Consider the following 26,880-nt stretch of genomic DNA (forward strand, 5'->3'; position numbering starts at 1 on the left):
ATGCTCATATTATTTTCCTGATTGAAAACCCTGATCAATTCTGAGATCTCATTAAATCACTATCTCTCATGTTTTTAGGTCAACGACAATAAACGTGGGTTAGAAAATTTTCCATGTATTATTAATTTCGATATCTAAAAATCATCTAACATCTGAACATTAATTCTTAATGTGTTTATTTTCACAAATATATTCATTTCCTTAGAAGAGAATTAATAAATTGGAGTGGGAGCATCAAATCTGTTTGCTATTTGATTCAGCTTTTTTACACTAAATCAGAAAATTAAGTAGGAAATCTGTAAAGAGTAGCTTTATCAAAGTCTTAAAGAAAATTAAGCCAACAGACATTAAAATTTAACTTATCTGAAGGAACCCAATATTTTTTAATTATACATGTTTTTCTAACAATCAGTAGAATAATTTATCAACAGAATAGATCAGATTATATGAATGAACTCAGACAGCTTTATTCTCTCATTATGCTGTGAGATTTATAACCATAAATAGGCATCAGATTAGTAGCACTAATTTTGCTCACTTTTAGGATTAGAAGCTTAATCTTCTCTACTTTAAAAAAAAAAAAGTAAAAACTGAAACTGGATTACTTTAAGGTATATGGCTTCTCAGATATTGTCTGATAAGGCAGCACAAAAAAATAGGCCAATAATAAAGGTCTAATTCCCAGCAAGACTAGGCCCGGAGCCCTTCAGAAGGTATTAAATACTCCTCTACGTATGTACACAGCTATCAAGTAAATCAATATTTCAGGCATAAGACAAAATGACAGCCTTTGTCTTTACAATCTGGTGTTCTATGTAAAGAAAATGCCTTGCAGGCCAGAGAATTCATGCACCTGCAGATCAGAAGATACAAAGATTTACTACCTCAATGAAAATTAGGTCAAGAATTGACCTAATAAAAAGAAAGGATTATACGTCTTTACTGTGCTAGTTTTTAACTTTAAAAAAGGCCCGGGGCTACAGTATTTAGTTGATACATTTGTGCATTATTCACAGCAGGTCCACACATCTAAAATTTGGTCTAAACACAAAAGGAAGCAAGAAAACCACTGACACTGTCACACTTTGAGGAGCAAGCTTAAGCAGTCTTCATAAACGAATCTCTGGCTGAAAGGGCCAATACACATTTTCCCCTCAATTTTCCCTCAATTTGAATCACAAAGTTCCTTGAATCTCTGTTCCTACAGGCAACTTAACTCCAGTCCCAAATCCCTGAATGGGTGGAGATTATTGTTTGTTTGTTCATCAACAATTCATACAAATAAGGCAAGCCCAACCAGCTGATTTGTGCATAAAGCGCTATCTGTCAAGCTGAATACAGCATACCGAATAGTCATACTGATCCACCTGATGCTGCAGGATTCAAAATCCTTGAAGGTTTTTTATTGATCAGTTGCATTCAAATTCCATCTTTTCCCAAAAAGCTGAAGACAGGCTTCAGTCTTTATTACTCTCTTTTCAAATCTATGCCTCCACCAACTCTATGAGGTTGATCAAGTCAAGACATTATGTTGGCCCTAATCACCTGCTGAGCTTCAACAATGAAGTAGAAATCTGAATTTAGTTCTTGTCAATTCTACAGCCAAACAATTCTGTCACACTGACTCTTCCCTTGAGAGTTCTCAACACCTTGAAAGGGAAATGACTGATTATGCATGGATCTCTACCTTCATCACTTACCTATGCAAGTGCGACTGTCATTGTTGCTGATAACATATCCTGCAGGACAATAGCATGTTCCACCAGTGGGGGATGAGTGACAACGATATTGGCAACTTAAAGTTGCACACTGAGATATATCTATCAAAAACAAAAGCCAATTAAAGAACAGCATTAAATGATTAGTTTCTTCAGTTGAGAAATAGAATCACAATGATGTATTGTTGACAAAAGCTTAAATATATGACTAAAATGAATCTAGAAAACGAGGGAGATCACTGCATATACAATGTCACTAAATATAGTTTTCTAGAAATTTGGGGATTGTAATTTCCAGAATTTCCCATCAATATTGCTCCTTTGAATTCTAAGGGTTGCAATTCCAACACATCCACGGATGACTGGGTTGTGGAAAGTTGGCATATCCAAATCCAAAATGTCATCTGGAACATCAAGCCATTTTTTACTATGGGAATTCCAATGCAACTTAACCAGCAATTGTAATCACAACTATTGTCAAAGACATCAATAGTAAAGTGCACTACTTGGGAGCATGACATATATAACTTCACAGAAGTGCTCACCTTAAGGTCATGTTACACTATTTGGAGTTTGCCCAATCGTGAAACACTTTGAACCAACAAAAAAATCAGAACAATATCTCAGCCACTGTTGAAACTATGGATGTTAGTCAAATATAACATTGCAATTGCTGCTGCAACAATCTCAACATGATTTAAAACATCTTTCCTATTTTTAATGCAAAGGTGTCAGAGATACATCAGAGTTGCCCCTATGAACATTTTGCTGTCCATTACTTACTGCAATGTCTGCCAGCTGTTNAATATCCCAAATTCAAATATCAGTACTGAAGAAGATAGATGAAAGATATAATGCTCCAAGCAAATAACAAGATAGCAGTGGTCTATTACAAAGAGGAAACTCTGAAGAGATCTCAAAAAAGAAATTATAGATATTTCATACTATACTCCAGATCATGTTTTATATGAAACTAATTATCTTTATGTCCAGTTTAAGGAATCTGAAATATAACTGACAATAAATCCAATTTCCTATTTTAGTTTGCAGAAAACAGACAATTATTGAATCAGGTATCCATCCCCCCAACACACACAATTAAATAGATTTCTTCTTTTCTGATTAATGGATACTATATACAAACTATTTTTAGCTAAGCAGGTGTCATTGTGACCTATACATCATAATTTATGACTCACTGTTTGTAAAACACAGTTTAGCTTTGACTTTTGTGAAAAGACCTTTTGAATAAAAAAAAAAAGATATGTCTACGTGCAGCAACTTCTTTACCAGATGCTGCGCTTGTAACAGCATTCAGCATTTCTCTACCATTCTCATCAGTGACACACAGCTGAATTGCAGCTTTCCTTTGCTCTTTTCTGCATAATGTCCAGATCAACAAAGGAAATAGGACGTAAGGACTGGAAAAGAATTCCTAGGGAAGTAGTAAGTAGTAAAGAGCACCAAACTTCTATTCCTCCATCAACTCCTAGTAATATTTTATTGAGCAACTGATGCATTTAAAAAAATAGCAAGTCTACAATTCTTCAAAGGAGGGAAATATCTTTTAATCAATGTTACCACTTACCCAACAGTAGGATCAACAGCTATTCCTCTAGGATTCCCCAAACTTTCTGCAATCAAAGTTACACGGTTGGTTCCATCCAAATTTACCAAATCAATTCTGTTGACACTGGTCTCCACTATATACAGCTTGTTGTTAATCCAGTCTACGGCTAGGTTTTCTGGTGTGTCAACTGAAATATTTAAAACTTCAAAGATATCTGAGCCATCAAGGTTGACAGAAAAAACCTGAAAAGAAAGTAATGGTGCTTTAGGACTTAGAATCCTGCATGTTTTCAGGGCCACTTTCATATTTAGCACAATTTCCAAACAAAATGAATCCTGTATGTATTTATTATAAAAGGAATTGTGAAAATGTTGATCCTATGCAGTATTAAGTCCCCAATTTCTTAACCATTTATTTCAATCTCTTCAATGTGACTTCACCTCTTTTAACTTGTTACATCTGCATGGGCAATAATGATAATCTCCATTCTTAACCAATGTTTGCAAACAGCCTGGTTTTGAAGACAGTGGATTTTTCCCCTCTAGCTAGTAATCTGAATTGTATAATTTATGCACATAGGTTTATCCAATGAGTTGCATTTACATCATATACTGAACTGCAAACTAAAAGTAAAGAAAAATACGCAAAGCAAAGCTAAATCCACTAAAGTTTGGTATGAAGGACAAACCTAGTTAAAGTATATATGCCCTGGTTCCTGTATAATTAGCAATAACAAGCAAACTACCTTATGGCTTAACTGAAGTAAATGTTTATCTAAATCAGAGGTTCCCAACCAGGAGTGCAAGACGATATTCCAGGGGGTGCGAAAACCTGGGTTTTCAAAGTTATAGTTTATATGCATAATTTGATGCCGTTATTTCAAACTTTTGTAAGGGGTGCGAGAATATATCAGAAGTGTTCTAGGGGTATGGGGTATAGAAAAGGTTGTGAACCACTGATCTAAATCCAAATCCATTACATGCCATAGTAAGCAGAAGGATAAAGATTAGGTCATTGAGTCCTGATATAATTCAAGGAAACAAAGAAAACTGCAGGAAAAAAAACTTATGTTAGGAGAATATTCCTCTCACCTCCCCTTACTGTGCTTTTTTAAGAATCTGTCTTTCAATGCACTTGAAAAAGAAAGAAAAGAAAAGCCTTCCAATTCTTTATTCTATATCCACATCGTTGATGCTTTAAAACTACCAAACATAATTAAACCATGCTTATATTTTATACTATTTGTTACTATTCCAGTAAAAAGCAAGGTCATGAAAAAAGCAATGAGTAAAAATATTGGCCTGCAGCATGATAAATTGTCAATATTTGTGGCCCAAAGCACAATTATACTAATATACCTGAGAAATATCTTATGTCTATCTTCCCAGAAAACACAGCACTTCTACACTTTAAATGATCAGGTTTCAAGAAATTGCAACAGAGAATACATCCAGTTTTGAAAGAATGTACTATTTCTCTTAATTAGGTTTTTGGACTCTCTTTCCAATAATATTACGAGCTGCTCAAGATGATGCCATAGCATAATGCATGCTTTGTTCGATATATTACATGTAAAAAGCTTAGCTAAGAAATGTTGTAATTATCAACAGAACCATCTCAAAAGTTCATTTTTGTTAGAAAACAAAGAAAGGCTCTGCATCTGTCCACAGAAATGAAAAGTTATCAACACATACTATTCTTGGATGCTTTTGCTTCCAAGAAAGCTATTTGTACATTACAAACTACCTTATCTTGCACAGTATCAGTCCAAAATATCCTACGCAGATGAAAATGAAAATCCACACCAACAGCCACTCCACGATTCCGGGATTGTATCAGAGTTCGAAAACTTCTTCCATGAATGTCCCCAATTAATAAATCACGGCCGTTGGAAAAAATGATAGAGGCAACTCCAGCTGAAAACATGGAAGACATTGCTGTAACATTTATTTTTCGAAAGGATATACGTTCACAACTTAAATAGAAGATATGGGCCTCCTTCAAGGCAGGAGGCCCGTGAATACTGCAATATAAATCTAAGCAACATTTTTAAGAGTCTTTTGAAAAAAAATTAAAAAGAAAAAGGCAGTCCCATCCCTTTAGTGTCTATTTTTAAATCTGTTGTCCCCAGCCATCCAATATAGCTCCTGGCCACCAAAATATTACCCACCTTATTTTGTAATAAACTTAGCATTAAATAGCAAAGAAGGTACTTTGGAACTGTGCCACCAAAGTGGCCCCCAAAGGAGCTCAATATTGAATACAATATAAGATCTTTAAAACATTACATGTAACAAAGAAGAGAACAGCATTTTTAAAACAAGGTATCAGTATAATAGATATGCATGGAAGATTAGGTAACTGGTTAATTCAATTTATTATAGCTGTATTAATTGTTTTAAACATACATGCATGTTGTAGTACCAATTTTGGAAGTGTTGGTGCTTGAAATGGTGTATTTCTGAATATAACTGTTCCTAAACACCTTTTTCAAGTTTCACACCTTTCTAAAATACTCAGAAACAAGATCTGGTCAAAACAACAGTTTCACACTCATGACAATTGGTGAAGTTGGAAAAGTTTGAGACAAAACATTTTATGTACCCTTATCCAGGAGACTCAACTGTCCCAAGTGCCATTTGAGAAATAATTCCTTGGTCTAAGGGCTTTGCAAAATTGAAGCTTTTTCATACTTTGATATAGAAAATCTCTATGACTTAAAAAGGAAGCAAAGGAAGAATTTTTTTTAAAAAAAAACTTTACTATGAGATTGAGCCATCTTTTTCACTATTTCCCTTTCAACAATTATCTATTGGTGCATCTGATTAACCAAAATGACAACGGAAAAAGAAGCAACATCTCTGAAAATTATTTCCAATTTTGACAAGAAATACAAATGAAATTGGCAATTCTTTTTAAAAGGGAAGATAATATTTTGCTTTCAATATAGCAAATGTCACCTTCTCATAAGAGACAATTATTGCAAATGTAGCTCACATTCAGGTAAACTTAATAGAAAATAGAAAAATTGTGTTTTCCAATTACAATTAATGGAAAAATATGGCAATTCTGGGGTTTTAAATCAAGTTTAAGATTGGAGCCTAAACTTAAGATTTTGGTTCCAAATTAACCCAGTATTTTTTTTCCTTTCAAATCCACTTATCATAGTTCAGACCTCTAATAATGCGCTCTCTCATATTGGGGCCCGAGATTACAATGATTTCTTGCCAACAAATTGTTTCAGTGTCTTTGCTATTTGGCAAAATGAGAGAAGAGATAAGGGTGTCCTCTTGATTTGCCAAAAAAACAACAACAACCAAACGATTTGTTGATAAGAAAACCGAAGAGTGTCTTTAGAGATCTAGAGTTACAATTTGAGTGACTGAGCGAGACAAGAAAGGAGGGAAGAAGAGAGTGCTGCCAAATTTGGGGCCACATACACAAAGCAAGAGAATGATTGCCCAAAGCAGAAAAACAGCTTGCTGATCTTGGTAGGTTTTATTCATTCTAGGCAACGATGGTGGTTCAACGTAGCCTAAGGCCTGCATCCATTTCTCAGCCTGCCACATCAGCTCTGTGCTTTTCACCCTAAAGCAGTAGCAGCGGTGACGGGTGCTGGTCCAAGCATATCGAAAACTGTGATAGTTTTGTGACACTTTGATGTTGCTGCCCTTTGGTTTCTGTGGATTCACTTTTTTCTTCTCTAAGAGAAAATCTATAGCACCTGGCTGAGATTGGCAAGTTCCCAACTCCTTCAAACTATTGCCCTTCTGCAATAGGTGTAAGGAAAAGGCAGAACTGAATAACCTGGAGGGGCCATCAGTTTGAGACTCCTGCCCTATTCCAAGATATATGGATATATCTTATATCTTATATCCAAGATATAAATTGGATCTCAATCCCTGGCAGAAGAGAAACAGTCCATGCATATTCAAAATAACAAGGAGATATTGTTAATTACTCTTTTAAGGAAAGCATATTAACATGTAGATACAGACACGTCTATGTGTAAATATTGTAATTATAGTACATACAACTTTACAATACATAATACAGCCTTGTTTAAATGTCATATATATATTATCTTTCTTTACTAGAACGTTGTGACTATAGAGAATAGTTACAAGAATAATTACTGTACAGAACATGTGAAAGGAAAGTTTCTCAAAAAAACAGTGGAGTGACCAAATCTTGCCCCCCCCCTTACCTTCTCAAAGCATATTAAATAGATGAGTCCTCAGGAAAGCTCACTCAGTTGCTTTATGGAACAGAACACAACTGAATAAGCCTCCCCAAAGATGCAGTTACTTTATCCCTTCAAAGGGAAGTGCTTCCTTCGTGCTAATAACTTTGCAAAGCATCCCTTCCATCCATCCATCCATCCATTGATAAAACCAGAATGGGCTTTCAAATGTCATCTGCACTGCCACCTTCTCCTCTCCCAATGAATAAAGTAAGAGAAATGTACTGCCTGGTCTTTCATCAGCAAGTCATTAACAGTAAATAGATGGGAGAGATAGCGGCAATGTTGTGTTGGAAGGGACTATGATATTTAAAGCATGCCAGCATTATTCTCAAGGACAGGCCTATAATTGGATTTTCTTACCTGTGAGAAAGTAAGGTAATATTAGCTGTACAAGAGAGGAGGGGATATCAGATTTTAGAGGTATTGACTCACATGAGGTATTGGCTCGGCAATGACGGTGGTGCTCCAGAACATACCCTTCGGCACACCGACACTGATGGTGACCAATACGATCTTCACACTCCTGATCACAAATGCCCCACATTTTGCAGTCATCAAAGTCTGTAACAGAATTAACATTCAGGAAGGGCATGTTTTTCCTTCTATTTGCAGAATGCTATCCACAACAAATATCAGTTTCCCTTCTTCTAAAATGAAAATGTCAGATCTGCTTCAAAAGTATATTTTTACAGCCAAAGCTACAGTAAGTTTGCAATCAGTGGTCTCCTCTTTGTTTTGTAGAAATTAATAGCCGATATGGAAAACTGACTGTGATCCGTGTTTAATCTTTTATGCTCATATTGTTTTCCTGATTGAAAACCCTGAACAATTCTGAGATCTCATTAAATCACTATCTCTCATGTTTTTAGGTCAACGACAATAAACGTGGGTTAGAAAATTTTCCATGTATTATTAATTTCGATATCTAAAAATCATCTAACATCTGAACATTAATTCTTAATGTGTTTATTTTCACAAATATATTCATTTCCTTAGAAGAGAATTAATAAATTGGAGTGGGAGCATCAAATCTGTTTGCTATTTGATTCAGCTTTTTTACGCTAAATCAGAAAATTAAGTAGGAAATCTGTAAAGAGTAGCTTTATCAAAATCTTAAAGAAAATTAAGCCAACAGATATTAAAATTTAACTTATCTGAAGGAACCCAATATTTTTTAATTATACATGTTTTTCTAACAATCAGTAGAATAATTTATCAACAGAATAGATCAGATTATATGAATGAACTCAAGACAGCTTTATTCTCTCATTATGCTGTGAGATTTATAACCATAAATAGGCATCAGATTAGTAGCACTAATTTTGCTCACTTTTAGGATTAGAAGCTTAATCTTCTCTACTTTAAAAAAAAAAGTAAAAACTGAAACTGGATTACTTTAAGGTATATGGCTTCTCAGATATTGTCTGATAAGGCAGCACAAAAAAATAGGCCAATAATAAAGGTCTAATTCCCAGCAAGACTAGGCCCGGGGCCCTTCAGAAGGTATTAAATACTCCTCTACGTATGTACACAGTTATCAAGTAAATCAATATTTCAGGCATAAGACAAAATGACAGCCTTTGTCTTTACAATCTGGTGTTCTATGTAAAGAAAATGCCTTGCAGGCCAGAGAATTCATGCACCTGCAGATCAGAAGATACAAAGATTTACTACCTCAATGAAAATTAGGTCAAGAATTGACCTAATAAAAAGAAAGGGTTATATGTCTTTACTGTGCTAGTTTTTAACTTTAAAAAGGGCCCGGGGTTACAGTATTCAGTTGATACATTTGTGCATTATTCACAGCAGGTCCACACATCTAAAATTTGGTCTAAATACAAAAGGAAGCAAGAAAACCACCGACACTGTCACACTTTGAGGAGCAAGCTTAAGCAGTCTTCATAAACAAATCTCTAGCTGAAAGGGCCAATACACATTTTCCCCTCAATTTTCCCTCAATTTGAATCACAAAGTTCCTTGAATCTCGGTTCTTACAGGCAACTTAACTCCAGTCCCAAATCCCTGAATGGGTGGAGATTATTGTTTGTTTGTTCATCAACAATTCATACAAATAAGGCAAGCCCAACCAGCTGATTTGTGCATAAAGCACTATCTGTCAAGCTGAATACAGCATACTGAATAGTCATACTGATCCACCTGATGCTGCAGGATTCAAAATCCTTGAAGTTTTTTTATTGATCAGTTGCATTCAAATTCCATTTTTTCCTAAAAAGCTGAAGACAGGCTTCAGTCTTTAGTACTCTCTTTTCAAATCTATGCCTCCACCAACTCTATGAGGTAGGTCAAATCAAGATATTATGTTGGCCCTAATCACCTGCTGAGCTTCAACAATGAAGTAGAAATCTGAATTTAATTCTTGTCAATTCTACAGCCAAACAATTCTGTCACACTGACTCTTCCCTTGAGAGTTCTCGACACCTTGAAAGGGAAATGACTAATTATGCATGGATCTCTACCTTCATCACTTACCTATGCAAGTGCGACTGTCATTGTTGCTGATAACGTATCCTGCAGGACAATAGCATGTTCCACCAGTGGGGGATGAGTGACAACGATATTGGCAACTTAAAGTTGCACACTGAGATATATCTATCAAAAACAAAAGCCAATTAAAGAACAGCATTAAATGATTAGTTTCTTCAGTTGAGAAATAGAATCACAATGATGCATTGTTGAAAAAAGCTTAAATATATGACTAAAATGAATCTAGAAAACGAGGGAGATCACTGCATATACAATGTCACTAAATATAGCTTTCTAGAAATTTGGGGATTGTAATTTCCAGAATTTCCCATCAATATTGCTCCTTTGAATTCTAAGGGTTGCAATTCCAACACATCCACGGATGACTGGGTTGTGGAAAGTTGGCATATCCAAATCCAAAATGTCATCTGGAACATCAAGCCATTTTTACTATGGGAATTCCAATGCAACTTAACCAGCAATTGTAATCACAGCTATTGTCAAAGACATCAATAGTAAAGTGCACTACTTGGGAGCATGACATATATAACTTCACAGAAGTGCTCACCTTAAGGTCATGTTACACTATTTGGAGTTTGCCCAATCGTGAAACACTTTGAACCAACAAAAAATCAGAACAATATCTCAGCCACTGTTGAAACTATGGATGTTAGTCAAATATAACATTGCAATTGCTGCTGCAACAATCTCAACATGATTTAAAACATCTTTCCTATTTTTAATGCAAAGGTGTCAGAGATACATCAGAGTTGCCCCTATGAACATTTTGCTGTCCATTACTTACTGCAATGTCTGCCAGCTGTTACATTTGTCTCATCTTCCCCAGCAGAGCAATCTGGAGTTCCATCACAAACTTTGTCAATGGGAATGCACTGCCCTGTATTAGGGCAGGCCCATTCACCTGGATAACAATCTCGGTGGCCACTCTCTACAGCAGAAAAGAAAAAAAAACCAGTACATTCTCTGCTTGCAGGATTTTAGCAATTTTCAAGGACTTTTTCTAGCTAGCGCACAAGCAAGGTAGATACTACAAGACAGTCTTCTATTTTTCTCAAACTATATAAGAAAACAGAGAAGCTTTTTTATTATTTCCGGTTGCCCCCAGCGGGCATCTCTGTATGATGTAGTATTTGGGCATTAATGAATTTGCGTATCACATCCTAAGTAAATTTCTTCAATCTACATAAGCATAAGAATACAGGCTGAATTCAAATATTATTATTAATGTGTGAATTCAAACAAATTCAAATATGGTATTTTCAACATTCAGTAATTTTTGTATTTCTACTATTTGCCAATGGAAATTTAGAATTAAGAATTAAGTATTATGTCCTTTGTTAAGACCAATGGCCCAATGAAGTAGAACAGAAGTTTCCAAACTTAGCAATTTTAAGACTTGTGGACTTCAACTCCCAGAATTCACCAGTTCACATGGCTGGCTGGAGAATTCTGGAAGTTGAAGTCCACAAGTCTTAAAGTTGTCAACTTTGGAGCTCCTGAAGAAGAAATATATCAAAATCATGGAAACCATTTTCTTGATTTCCATACAAAAAATATTTTTACTGTAACATATCAAGCATTATTAAGGCAGAGGATTTCGTCTCAAATGATGTAAGTCTAATATTAATGTGTACTAGTCTACTGTTACATATGATTGTTTTTGTCACAAAAGCAAATTATACAGCTCAGGATTGCTGAAAGTCAGGCATAGCTGGAAGTTTTTAAGAAGAGACTGGACAGCCATTTGTCTGAAATGGTGTAGGGTTTCCTGCCTGAGCAGGGGATTGGACTAGATGACCTTCAAGGTCCCTTCCAACTTTATTATTATTATTATTATTATTATTATTATTATTATTATTATTATTATTATTATTATTATTAATAATAATAATAATAATAATAATAATAATTAACAACTGCAGTGATTCACTTTACAACTGTGGCAAGAAAAGTCATAAAATGGGGCAAAACTCACTTAACAAATGTCTCACTTAGCAACAGAAACCTTGGGCTCAATTGTGGTCATAAGTGAAAGACTATCTGTATTCTAATCTATCCTAATAAACTGGTTTATATCCCAAAATGGATACAAAAAATCCCCAGTTACTGAGGTTTTTTTAAGAAAACAATAGCATATTTTAAAAGAAATGCAAAGCTTTTGGCCACTGATCTCCTATATGCATCAGTAAGAAGAGTAAGAGAAAACATTTTTTCACATGGGACCACTAATGCTATGTTACATTCCCATTTACCGCATCCAGCTTCATCAGCATTATCTTCGCAGTCATCATCACCATCACAAACCCAACTCTGATGAATACAGCGACCACTTGGGCAGGTGTAGAAATTCCCTTTGCAAGTTGCATATGCTGAGGAAGAGAACATCAAAGAACAATGACTCAAAGTAGTTTTAAACAACACCCTTGGCATGAAACATAAACACATGCAATGAAAATATAACTGAGACTATAAAACCCCAAATCCAGACAAGTGCCAATACTGAGGTAAAAGCTCTTACAACTCCGAAGGACAAATACTAACTGGACCGCAATGGAGAGAAAGGAGCTATAGGGAAAACCAACATACTGCAAGAGTTTTCATCGCTACTGTCTCCACAGTCATCATCATGGTCACAAATAAAGGCTCGGGGTATACAATCCCCATTGTTACACTGAAACTGAGTATTGGGGCAGCCACGGGCTGGAAAAAAAAAGAAGAATAAAGGATGAACAGGGCATAGAAAATTCCAGGTAGCATTAAGCTTACTATAACCAGGTACTTCGAGTGTCCCTGAATACTTACTACAGTTAGTTTCATCAGAAGCATCCCTGCAATCCACTTTGCCATCGCAGTGTTGGCTTGAATTAAAACAGGCTCCATTAGAACAAGTCAGCTGATCGCAGGTTGGGTATTCTGCAAAGGGAAATCGGTCTGATTTTAATGTCTTAGAAGGAATCAAACTATAGGAGTCTTTGTCTCCTATGGAATTCAGACTTGTCTCCTACAGTATCAAAGGCGACTTTTTGGAATTTCTTGGAGAAAGACTACTCTTCCAGATTTTTTGTGTGTTGGGTAGAAAAGGAAGACGAGTGTCTATAGCAGCACAGGAAATCTAATTTTCACTGAGTAAATGAAATCATTGTAATCATTTTGCCATTATTTTCTATTTTAAAATTGTTCCCCTCAGAAGAGAAATAAATAATGCATTATATTGCTCTGCTTCACAGAGCACAGAAACTGCAAAATAATGCACATTTATCAGCAGCAACATATTATTAATACGTTTATTGTACTAAAATTATGTTGACTATCAAACAGAATAGGTAAGGATAGTTAAAAAAAAACCTCAAACACGTCATCAAAACCAAAAATTCTCCCAATCAAAAACAGTGTGATAGAAATGCTTGCTGAAAGAGTCAGATACATTCATTGACAACAAAGGGTAGGAAGAAATAGGCCATTTAAATCTCCTAAGGCGTATTTATTTACTACAAAATTTATATCTCACCCACATTCATAAGTCTTTGGACAGTTTGCATTTTATATAAAAATAACCAGCCTTAACTTCAATAAATTCTAAACATGAAAACCTCCAACAACTTTAAAATTCCAATAAGATTCTAATTAAAAATAGGTTAAACATTAAAATGTACCAAGAACAGTAAGCTCACCCAACAAAGTACAGTTTAGATGCCAAACGTCTATTAGAACAAAAGCATTTTCACCATCTTTCTCAAAAATAATGTTCAGATCTTTGGTGGCAAGCATTCTACAGGATAGTTACTAGGAAGGCCTTATTTTGGGCTCCTGTCACCCCTTACTTCTGAAACACCTCTTTTTAATTTGAAAACACAAGATGAGCAGAGTCTGTTTGGAGAAGATGGCCCAGAAAATATCCAGGAGCCAAAGCCATACAGGGATTTCCATGTTAATCCCAACACTTTGGGAAATTACTGGCAAACAAATGCAGTACTGTACCCATAAAACAAGTTGCATGACTGAAATGTCTTTCAAGTGCAGCAAGCAAGCAATCTGCTATACCAGATAAAGTTCTGGTAAAGTTCTTCAAAGCAGTCCCACATAGACCAGGTTGCAACAATTCAACCTTGAGGTCATGAGAGTAGGGCCAAGATTGCAAGTTGTATCAAGGTGTGGAGATCACTCCCATCTTAGAAAGGGCTAACAATTTTGTAAATTTTGTAATTTACATTATAAATTTTATTTTTTTCTTTTAAAATTTTCTGGATCTTGTTTAACCACCAAACATAATTTCCATTTGCCAAATTATTTATGTTTTGAAGGGTCCTTGGTGGTCCTCATTTCAACCCTAAGCTACAAATATTCTCCTTTATTACTGTATGTTATATATGCCTTTCTTTTCAAAGCAGGTTTAACAGCAGGATACCTTAACAATGTACTAAAAATTATACTCATCATAATAATAGTGGAGGGGGGTATTATTTTTTACTGCTTCTATATTGGGTTTTTGTTTTTGCAAACCGCCCAAAGTTACTGAGAGTGAGTAGGCAGCCATACAAATTTTCATGAATAAATAAATAAAATACCATATTTTGGTTCACGGCTTCTTAAGTCTTTCTTCAAATGTGTACCGATTATTACAGCTGGAAATAGCTCTTTGGCTTTCACAATGGTAATTATAACATAAACTGAACCAAACTAGTCACATTTCTGGTGACTTCTAAGAAGAACATATGATATGTTGCAAAATTCCATGTAAAACCAGCTTTCTCAACTGAGCCATTTCACCAGTCAATGGCAAACAGGAGCTATGTTAAATTAATACATCAATAAATATATGAACTGCCAAATCTTTCCACTATTAAAAATATTGCCATATGAAAAAAATCCTCTGTATAAAAGTGATAACATCAAACCGACAGTAGCATTAGATAAATTTATTCAGATTATAGGTCCTCTGTTACACCAGCATACTTCTAATACGCAGCCTTAATCAGTGCAATAACCCTAGTTTTATGTCCCACAGTCAAAGGCATCCTTCTGTTGAAGATGGTTGTCAACACCAATACTCTAATTAATGGCTGTTGAAAGATATATAGCATTTTTTTGTCCAAAGCAGAATATGTCATTCTGTAATAATCCCAAGATTGAGCCCTAGATTACTAAACAGAAACCAAGAATTAACCCTGGGTTTACCAAGTAATGTGCAAAACATTTATCATCTTAAAGGCCACTTAGATGACTTGATTGGAAGTAGGTTTCAATTTGAACAAAGCTTTGGCACAATGGCTTCATATAGTTTGTGTCTTATATCCCTGTGGCTTTTTTTTTTTTGTACTTTTGTGAAAATATTTGTTTGGGAAAGGGCTGCAAAACTCCAAGGCTAAAGGCTGCGGGGAATGAAAGAGCCATAAATGTAGCGTTGAGATTCCACTGCATTTACAACCGCTTAACAAAACATTTGCCCTGCTATGCTAAACCAAATTTGGGAACTTTGGACAAAAGTAAATGCCTTCCTGATTTCCAAGCCACACTGACCATGCCAGGCAACATATGACATTTATCATTAAATTGACTCAATCTACACTTATTTTTTACTAGAAACACATTTCCGTTCTAATGTGATCTCATCAGAGCTTTTTTTGTCATAGAACGCCCAGAACGGAGTTCCGGCACCTTTTTTGGATGGAACCTTGTAGGGTAAGCAAGGCAGGTTGTATGACATGTGTGAATTCCGGCATCTTTTGTTTTTACAAAAAAAGCACTGGATTTCATTCCAAAACAGATCAGCCAAGTTATTGACAGGCAGCTTTTGTAATGTATTTTGTTCCACATAACTCTTACCTGAATGTCTTTCACAATCATAATTTGGCAAGGCTTAAACATGTAGCTTTAATTCAGTCATATAGCCAAGAAACTGCTACACTATCCTGGGTACAACTTGGAATAATGGCACTTTTTAACATTCATGTTAGGAACAATAACTCCCCAATTAGTTAGGGCAATGAGTCACTAGCTCTTGGGTTCAATATGAACAAACTAGCTGCTGGATAGTTCATCTACTTGATGGCCAAGCTCAGTTTTTTTTTTTAACTCCTCTTAGCATGTTCTTTAAGACCTTCACTCGGTTTTCTCTTCCCAACTTTAGAACTCGTGCTCTTCTCTTGCTCTCTTTGCCTGGAACCATGTCTTACCCAACTAATTTATGAATCAGTTGATTGATGGATTCAGATGGTTTCACTTCCTGAGTGAAGACCACATTATGGCTCACAAGCCAACTTTCATTTCTGACAAGCAATCCTTACTTATCTTCGCTGGAAATGAGCCATCAACATGCATGAATATTAGTCATATCACAATTTGCAGGAATGGGAGGCAGAAACTGACTTGCTATAATGTTTATGCTTCTCTGTTTAACATTTCTATCCTAACCTACTTATGCCTGCCAGCTGCTAATAATTAAAACTGGAAACCATCAATTACTATGAACTGGTTGACATGAAAGAGTATGTTTGCTCATAGGTCTTTTTTTCTTATTAACTTTGTGCTTACTGTACAGTAATATTTCAACCTGCACACAGAGGCTAGTATCATCAATTTATTGTCAAACTCTGTAAAATATATTGTAGGAGAATTTTAAAATGAAATACTGCTGACCCCTAGTTTAATGGCTTATTTACTTGTTTTATGGTGAAAAAGCTCAATCTTTGTGCTCAGGATTTTCAGGGTCTCAGCTCAAGTACAAACACCTGCATTCTCTCACTTTTGGCTAGATACTTTTCCTTGCCTGTATTCTCTAATTCTCCTGTCCTTCTCAATCTGTCTTACTTTCTTTGGAAAAAGTCCAAGGAATAAATAGTTTCAAGCTTTTTTATTCTATCCAAATTATATTTTCCAATGCATTCAAAGAGCTTAATTTCCCCAGGTGTTATTAAGTCTCTATTACCCCAAGTCTAATTATATTTGTCTGATTCTGAACTATCTGAACTATAGGTTTCTTTTGAGCTGTTTCTAGACAAAGTAATATTCAAGGATGTCTAGACAACCAAGGTGATTATCCCATTTTGAATTTGTGATTAAAAGTCTGAACACTGTGCCCCATCTGGACATCTTCAGTATTCGTGATGAAGACAAGAGGGCCTTGTATTCCCTTACTTTCCATCAGTTAATATATCTCTTTCTCCTTCATCCATCTATCCTGCAGCTCAAACACAGCTGCTGTACAAAGGCCCTCTGATGTGTAGCTTCCTAAGCCTTAGCTTGCCATTTCCTAAACCTACTTCTTTTTTGATTCTTTGACAAATGGTTTCTCCCTGTCAATTTCTGTACTGGATCAGAAATCAAAAAGTTGTATTTTTTGACATCTCATTCCAATCCATAGTAACCAAAGAGAGTCTAAACAGAATATCACTGTGTTTAATTTTAATTTCTATAATTTCTGCCAGGCATATATGCATACAATAAATCTGGTGGAGGGGATGCACTTGCTTGCAATATCTGTTATAGAAACATGATCATGATCATCATTGTCATCATTACCATTACCATCATCATCATCATCATCATCATCATCATCATCATCATCATCATCATCTCCAGCTCCCAAAGCCCAACCAGTATATTTTAATTTACTAACCCTCACCCCCAAAATTGCTTATGTAATTTGGGACTCTGGTTTGTTTTAACATCAGGAAAAAGAGAGAGTTTCTCCCTAGCTTTAGCCCATTACAGAGCAACTGTGTAGTTTATTAAATCTCAGAACAATGTCACCGTTATGAGCACATCCTCAGTAATCCATGAAAGAATCTGTGCACTGAAATGTTGATAACAAGAAGAATATTGTGTTCATTTCTGTCCATCAACAAATTCTTAATCTTACAAATTGATTAACAAGCTAACGAGAGAAGGGCTGAAACCAAATCTACTGCGAAAGATTTAAAAGCACTCACGGCAGTTTCTTTCATCTGTTCCGTCTGTGCAGTCGCTGACATGGTCACACCTGTACCCACTTGGGATGCACTGTCCATTGGAACAGGTAAACTGCTGACTGGAGCATGTTCTCCCAGCTGCAAGAAACATTGTGCTTACAAATTCTTTATTTACACACACACATATGCATCTCTTACGGCTTCTCTGTTTCTGAAGATATGCCTATAAAATGTATACTTTTCAAATGAACAGTAAGCATTCTATGCTTCTCTGCCACTTCAATCGTTTCACTGTAAGTGGCTCACAGCACATTGCAGAATGCAGGACAATAAATTAAAATTCATCAAAACTATGTAACAATACTATCAATATAATTACTGTAGTATTAGCATGAAACCATGACGATATTCACCCTAAAGAACTGTTTTCAAAAATAATAGAAACGAAAAAGCCAAAATGAATAAATGCAAATGTAAACCTTTACACATTCCTAAATCAAACTTTCTGTCCTGATGTTATTTATGAACTATGTAGATATATTAATATAACTCCTGTAAAGCTTACCTAAGAAAGGGAAGGCGTAGAAAAGATACATCATGCAAAATAAGGCCAATTTCAGTACTTGTTCGCTAAACCCACTATAGCTTTCTGTAAAAATTGATGAGTGCAGATAATCTTCACTTATCACTGCTGGGATCAGCAACTCTGTTGCTAAGTGGCATAGTCATTGAGTGAAACCTCACATAACTGCAACAGGCTTACAAATTCATTTTGATCACGGTTGTTTAGCAATTCACATATGGTCCTTAAGCGAGACATCACATGACCATGACTTGTCATTTTACTGCTGGCTTCTTCATTAACTCAGCTTGTCAGAAGCCAGATACCAAAACATGCAAATGGTAAGCTGTGACAATCATATATGCCCACCAGTTGTGAAGCACTTGAAATCTTGACCATATGACCGCAGGGATAGTGAAACAGTATTAACTATGAAGATTGGTCATAAAGTTACTTTTTCAGTACATCATCATAATTTTGAACTATCATTAAACGGGGCAGTCATTAAGTGAGGATAACCCAAACCAGGTCCAATCCACTACTTAACTGACTTATTTAGCCTTTGAAAAGAGACTGAACTAGTACTTAGCATCAAATGAATATACTCATCTGTAGGTAGGTTACATTTACTGTTTCAGAATTTTAGAATGCCCCCTATATTCTTATCATTTATTTTTCATGAACTAATTCCAGATAATATGCAACTCACTATGGCCATAACTTACCATCCATCAGTGGAAAAATCTCAGTGGAATGTTGCACTCGCTGATGAGAAGAAGGAATTCTCCAATGAAGATGTAATCTTACAGCAATTTAGCTATCTTTAACTGCCCTTTCTAGCCTGGTTTGTTTGTGCCCCTCAGCTATATGTTAAGTGTTTGTGTTTAGATTATAAATTCTTTGAAGCTTTTATTACATTTGTGCAAGACTCAAGGCAACCAAATGTTGGTCTGTGAGAAATCTACATGCAGGAAGGACTCCAGACTACCTGTGGAATCAAGATATTCTGTTTGATATATATTCATTAATACACTGGATTACTCTTCTACTTTGCTTGTATTATCTTTTTGAACTGCTGCATTATATCAGATAGGAAATCCTTGCCTTCTAGATGCTAATAAACCACAGTATGGCCAATAATGAGGTAAGTAGATCGTCCTTCTAATTAAATACACACACAAGACATTGGATTTATTATTATTTTTTGGTTAGTGACCAGAAGACAAATAAAGGTTTTTTGTATTTGTAAATCTTGGTGGATACACTAAGGTTTACAGATGCACAACAAACAGAGACAACAGTATACATGTAGTCATTTTTAACTGAACAAAAAATAATATTTGAAGAATATATTCAAATATCCCAAGGTAATAAATCATGCGATTTCCTAAACTTTATTCCAAACAGGTGAAAGGCTTTGCAATAAATCCACTTTACAATGGAATTTTGTTAATATGCACAAAGGTCAGAAGTCAGTTGAAATTTGGATTTCAAATGTCACTGGATTTTGCCCTTTACTGCCTCCCCAATAGATAATATGTAACTGCTAGCATTTATAGCTTCTATTGAAAAGGTAAAGAGGACAAAAAACAAGATGAAATTGTGCCTCTCTTTGGGCTGGAACTATAATAAAATCTTTGCATTATCCTGGGTCAATAGTTCAAAAAACTATCTATACAACAACCGGGGAAACCACTTCCCAGAAAGTGAACAAAATATAGCCCAGATTAGCAAGACTAGAAAATACTGCAGAGCAAGGGGAAAAGGTGAACTTTATCATAACCAAAGTATTCTATTTATAGCCTATTCAAACTCTAAAACTAAGAAGAACTCCATATCCAATCTGGAATGTTCCCTCTGTCTGAAACAAATCCGAAAAGTTAGGAAGTCTAATGTTTACAAAGTAGTGTATACAAATCTCATATGACCTAGACGTCTGGGAAGTCCCAATTCCAATAATGAATGCATATGGAGTTTGGAAATATACCGGAATATACTGAAAACCATTTTACATAAAAAAAAATTAGGATGCTTGAAGAATTCAACATTTGGTAATTTCAGTAAGAACTGTACTAGACCACATCCATTGGGTCACAATATAGTTATCGTTTAGATTTTGTACTTCTCCAGTACAAAATTCATAGCAGAAAACTATCAAAGTACAAATGTATATTTTAGGATAAAATATGTTTAGAAACATGTAGCTGGAATAAAACATGTGGTAAATAAATATGCTTAAATTTAAATCCCCTTAAGCACATTCTTTCTTACAGATTTTAAAACTGCAGTTTTAGTTGAAAAAGAAGTGGGACAGAAAAATGTAAAAGTAAAAAAAAAAGGTAAAAAAAAGTTTTTAAAAAGGTAAAAAAAATGTAAAAAAAATGTTTGGAAACAGACTGATCTATTCTAACGCAAAACAAGTGAACCACAACTTTATTTACCCGAACAATCAGAATTCACAATATTCAACTGAACTACTGGGGAATGCTGTTTAGTACAGCATTCAAAGACACATTGTTAAAGATGGCAATTTTGTAGTAAATCTAAAGATAAAGGAATTCAAATCAGAAAAGAAAGGATGCACTTAAGGAGGACCCATTAGAAGAAACCTTATATCAACTCACTCCATTGGTCCATGAATTTCAGAACAACTATTCTAAATGAAAACAGCTTTCTTCCATTTTAGACAAGAAACTTTTCCAGTTCTGTTCCGGAAATGCCAGGGATTGAATTAGAGTAGACTAACTCCAAGCAAAACATGTGCCATTCCAGTAATCTATGAGGCTCGTTACTAAGTCATAACTTACGACATTGCTGATGTTCATCAGAGCCATCATCACAGTCTTCTTCATCATCACAAACCCATGCCTGAGGAATGCATTCTCCATCACTATGACACTGAAACTGACTTCCTTCACAGCTTGGATGTGCTAAAATGGACAAGATAATCATATTTGAATGTTCTGGTTGAGATGTTATATGAATAAAGTACTCGACTTGTAATCATACAAAATGGTTCTTGAAGCATTAAAACTCTAATCTAATAAATTCTAATCATAGCTCTAGAAATGTAATACTAGGCACCTTGCCACATGATTAAGAAACCAACAAGTTAGGAATGTCAGACAGCTGGGTTCAAAGGTCTTACTGAGCCATAATTGGTCTGTTTTTTTGCCTTAGTGCTATGTTTAAACCTAGCTATTGTGACTAATTCAGCAAATGAACAGTATGTGATCCCAGCCAGTAACATATGTCTCTACCAGATAAAGAACAGTCTTGCTGGACTGGACCTAAAGTCTAAAAGTTCATGTGCAGTTTCTAACCAAATACTTTACTTGTCTATCCATCTCTCCAATACCACCACACAGACATAAACACAAACATTCCCATATCATAGTCCTCAGTATCTTAGTTGTTGTTTAATCAGTATGCTTCATAGCCATTAAAAGATCTGTTTATCATGAAGGCATCTCAACCTTCCTAAAACCCAGCTATGTTTTGGTCACCTTTCCCTAACTTAGTGTCCAAAACTTCTCATTTCTATGACATTTCTTGCCCATACTGGCAATGGATGAGGAAAATTATACTTAATGCTGACGTTTGGAAAAGACCAAATGCATTAAATAAGCTTAATTCCACTTACGACAGCCAGCTTCATCCGTGTCATCTGAACAGTCCCTTGCTCCATCACATCTCCAGTCCTCAGGAATGCAGCGCCCATTTCCACAACGAAATTGCCCTCGTTCACATCCTGAAACTAAGCCATAAATAGCATGCTGTTATTTTATTTTATTATGAAATGGTTAATATTAGGACCAACATTCTACATTGTTTTCCGATCGGCAAATTACTATATCAGCAAGTCAATGCAACTGAAGAAAATATAACTGTTAAGTCACATTTGAATCAGTACATGACACATAAACCTCTACACAAAATACTGTCTACCTATTCAGAACTCTGAAATGTGACTCAGAGTGTTAAAGAGAAAAGAAAACATCTTGATAAAGCAAACACTCCACTGTTTGACCTATTCACAAAAACAATTTATGAATTTATAGTATACGTATCTGCAGTGCTTTTTTTCTAAAAAAAAAAAAAAAAGGTGCCGGAACTCGCACACATCATACAACCCGCCTTGCCTACCCTACAAGGTTCCATCCAAAAAAGGTGCCGGAACTCCGTTCTGGGCGTTCTATGAGAAAAAAAAGCCCTGCGTATCTGTGTTCTGCCTTCTGATGCCCTTGTCAATATATAATAAACAGGTCTTTAATTAACCTAAGGATAAAACAGAAAGCTTTCTGTTTCTAGAAACTTCTGTAAACATTTATAGAAATTGCATGGGACTCTGTTTAGTGTTGAATATGATTCGGTTGTTTTGGCCTTAAAGCGATTTGTAAATTGTGTTAGTGAATTAACAATTTTAGCTTCACAGAAGTGACCAATTTGAAACTTTGTTTGCTACTGGTATACCGACTGCAGCTATAATTTAATGTGACATGCAAACAATGGCATGTTATTTGTGGTTTTATGGTTTGTTCTGATCTGGGTTTGTACATCTCACACATAGAGATCAAATAAGAGCAGCTTTAAAAAGTGAAGAGATGGTAAAAACAATGAATACTTCACTCCTTTATAGGAATCATCTTTTTTTTTGTTAGTATGGTCAAAAGGTATTGGTTAAATCATTCTATTATTTCAGAATTCCCCTGTCCATGTCATATAATAATTAGTAAGATTCTGGTTCACTCAACCTATATGTTCCTAACTGGCTTCACTCAAAATTCTGGTTCACTCAACCTATATATTCCTAACTGGCTTGTCTTATTGACAAATAAACAAATTAGGAAATGGGTTGATTAATGTATTGTCCAAACCCAGTGCCCCAACTCCTTTTCAAACCTGATTGACCTGAAAAAGATAAGTAGGATTACACTGAGCTAGTATTTGGACAATAACCATTAGGAAGCCCGAGAGGATAGATTGGAATGGGAAGTAAAACAAAGCATAACCAAATCCTAGAAGACAATGGCAAGCTATTTCTGTATTGTTAAGAAAATCACATATAGGTGTCAATAAAGTCATCAAGAGTTGAGCCTGAATTAAGAATTAAATTAGAGCAAAAATCTAGAATTGTTAAATTAAAGCCAAGATTTAAGACAAAACAAAAAAATCCAGCTCATTAACTTTTTTAAGACTCCAGCAATTCAGGACCTCAGTTACAAATGACATGTTAAGGCAATCCTCTCTCATTTGCTTAGTCATTTGCTTTAGAGGGAGGAGTCATGTTGGGGGACTGCTTTTGCTATGCAAATCTCTCCATTATTTGTTTTACAGGAGAATTATAAGAATCTGTCCTTTTGTTGATTATTAATTAATAACTTCATATCATTCATGCAAGTAGAACTGAAGTAATCTGATAGCATGTTTTAAAATGTTTGATTCATCTGACATGAAAATTATCATTATGATTCGTCACACAGTCAGCCAGATGTTCAGACTGGATTTGTCATTTTTGTCTTCCTATCAAGTCCTTTCCAAGGACCTGGAAAAGGCAGAGGTTTGGTGGTATTATAGATATCATTATCACTATGACTATTATTATTGTTTTATCTTTTTTAATGTTAACTGGTTTTAACGTATGTAAACCGCCCAAGATCATGTTCAGATGAGATGGGCAATACATACATTTAATAAATAAATATAAATAAATAAATTAAAATTCCATCTTTAGCAATAGAAACACAGAAAATAATACAGGTGGAAAATTTAATAAAACGACAAAGCAAATTAATAAAGAGACTTAATAAGTGTCTGTGATTGATGCATTAACATTTTCCCAACCCCAAGAACTGTAGGGGGCATGCATCTTCATGTGAATAACTCTTAGCGTATGCCAAGACCTTCAGATAAAATTTGGGTAATGGGATAAATATTAAATATATTCAACCAAGTTATTTTTCACGTAGCCTCAGAAACTACAAAGACTGAAAGCACACACTCAAAAGAGGGTAAAGCTTCTGTGTTTATCAAATTAATATCTTACAATTCCAATGTTAGAAATTAATTACCTATTGCATTTTACCTATCGTAACTAAAACAAGCAACATGATAAGAGGCAAAAGACTGTTACTAACTCCTCAATCACACAAAAAGATGGGCAGAAACAACAGGTTAGCTGAGCCTGAGTAGAAAAACAGCAACTCATAAACACAATTCAGTGATATCCTCCTTTGGGATATTCTGTAGCCAAACTGCTTTATGCAAGAGATGTTCAAACCTGATTGTCTGGTAGTGACACCCTGATTTATAATGTATCCTGCAAATGGTCCGATAGTTCAGTTGGGTAAATGGTGGTACAGAGTGGTACAGGAGCATGTTCAGCTAAATACCTTAGAAACTAATGCGTGAGGATGGTTGGTGGGGCAGATCTGGGACTGGTGGGGCAGCCCTCTTATCAAGCACCTTTAAAAGCACAATAACCTCCCTTGAAACATGCCCGGAAGGAATGAACAAACACAAGCTGGAATTTGCACTCCTTTGACTGAATTCTGTTTTATATTTGAAAACCAAATTCTTTGGTTATTTAAGAAGCAATAGCTCTATGAGCGTTATGTTCATTTATTACCTTAATGGCAATTCTTTAAGCATGCACTTGGATATACATGTGCTATACAGTTCTGTTTAAGTATATTCCTACGGTTTGATATAGATATAGTGAAAAAGTAGCATATGTACACCAGTCTTAACAGGCCAGTTCTTATCTTCATTTTAACACTAAAAATGATCCAGCTATAAGTCATATCCTGAGTCCTGTATCAATGCCTATTATACTTCAGAAAATCCATTATAATTTATTGAATTGTGCATCGGTCATACTCTCAAATTATTTTATACAAAAGAAAAAAAATAGCCCAATACTTTCCATTCACAAAGGGAAAAAAAATAAAGCTGGAAAAGATCTTTTGGAATGCTAAACAAAGATCAACTAACACCTCCCCTGGAAAAGCTATCAGTGGAACATGGGAATTGTCCTGCCTTTTCAGTTATTTGGATATTCAAAACCTGTTCCAGAGAATTTAGAGAACTCCCGACCCTAAAGTGATTTAGGGGAACCCAAGGGTTGGAAAGTCCTCCAGTGCTTGTGCAACACAAGGTGTTGCTCAACAGATTCAAGGGTATTGTTGTAAAAGGGATTAGAAGTGGGGAAGTTGTGCATTTCCCCAATGTCCTTCATCACTGACCAGGAGTACAGGAATTGCTGGAAGCAACCTCTGAAAGGTCACAATGAGCCCTAAGTCCATTTATATTTCAACTATAAACAAGAGCACCCAGGTGTGTAATATACAGACATTCCCTAGGATTGCTGTAATGATACAAAACTGAACATACGCAGACCTATATTGTATATTGTACATGTACCGTATAATACATTCAAAAATGAACTTTACAAAGAGATATTTTTCAGATCAGACTTTGCCAAAGTGCAAGAGATCTGACTATTTACCTAAATCTCAGGGGAGGAATAGAAAACAAACTATTTCCCCATAATTACAAGTTATATAATATAGAGTTCATATCAAAAAGCAAGCAGGTAGGCTAACAAATATCATAGAGTCGCAAAGATGGTTTATACATATATAGCCAACCTTTCTAAGTCAGCCAGCTCACCTGAATTTCTGAGAGTATATTGTAACTTCCTGATCCTTAGAAGAAGTCTTAAGAATAAGCATAACAAGAGGAGAATATGCATAACATAATAACAGAAGTCAAGGAATAGTGTTTCTTAAGCTGTGTAAAATTGCTAAAAAGTCCATTGCAGTTTGTTAACTGATACAATATGATTTTTTTTCATATTTTTAGAGTGCAGCTGCTTAAGTAGCCAAATAAAAATGCTGTATCTGCAGTTTGAAGAAGAACCAAAGTTGGTAAAAGATCCCCCAAAGCAGTCCCACAAAAGAAACATTGCATGATATAATGTTTTTTACTGAACTACATGGGTCATAAAGCGTGCTAAAGGAGAAATGGACACGTTTTATTAGATTGTAATAGAAATTATTAGCTGAACAACTGAGGCTCCATTCACAAAATCACATCATAGATCTATATTTCCCACCATCACAGCCTCTAGCAACCTTGAAGTTGTAGAAAATGTTTTTTTCAGTTCTATTTTGTTCTCTAGGGGGATGTAGTAGAATGGAGCCAAGTGTTTACTGTTTAAAAGGTATTCTCAACTTCACTCCAAGGTTTTATATTGCAATTATTTATCTCTCTCTTTTCAGAATACAATTTTCATTGGACTTTTTTTTTCTAGATTATTCTCTGTCTTCAGCTTTTGGAATGGGGCAGTCTATAAAACTAAACAAATAGAT

The 26,880-nt window shown here is 35.3% G+C and overlaps 1 protein-coding gene across 1 annotated transcript in view; it reads right to left on the reverse strand.

Annotated features, from left to right (window-relative positions):
• Window positions 1–22,287, reverse strand: part of LOC107296057 (low-density lipoprotein receptor-related protein 2-like) — a gene marked incomplete at its 5' end in the record, with an annotated part of 105,657 nt that extends 83,370 nt beyond the window's left edge. The window contains 11 exon segments of the mRNA XM_015825399.1: window positions 3,307–3,530; window positions 5,035–5,204; window positions 7,967–8,095; window positions 10,025–10,144; window positions 10,824–10,967; window positions 12,292–12,408; window positions 12,626–12,739; window positions 12,842–12,952; window positions 17,968–18,084; window positions 21,316–21,438; window positions 22,152–22,287. Coding sequence (XP_015680885.1) covers window positions 3,307–3,530; window positions 5,035–5,204; window positions 7,967–8,095; window positions 10,025–10,144; window positions 10,824–10,967; window positions 12,292–12,408; window positions 12,626–12,739; window positions 12,842–12,952; window positions 17,968–18,084; window positions 21,316–21,438; window positions 22,152–22,287 — 1,505 coding nt within the window.
• Window positions 22,288–26,880: the final 4,593 nt, after the last annotated feature.

Source organism: Protobothrops mucrosquamatus, unplaced genomic scaffold (assembly GCF_001527695.2).
Source record: "Protobothrops mucrosquamatus isolate PMUCROS unplaced genomic scaffold, P.Mucros_1.0 scaffold2619, whole genome shotgun sequence".
NCBI lineage: Eukaryota > Metazoa > Chordata > Lepidosauria > Squamata > Viperidae > Protobothrops > Protobothrops mucrosquamatus.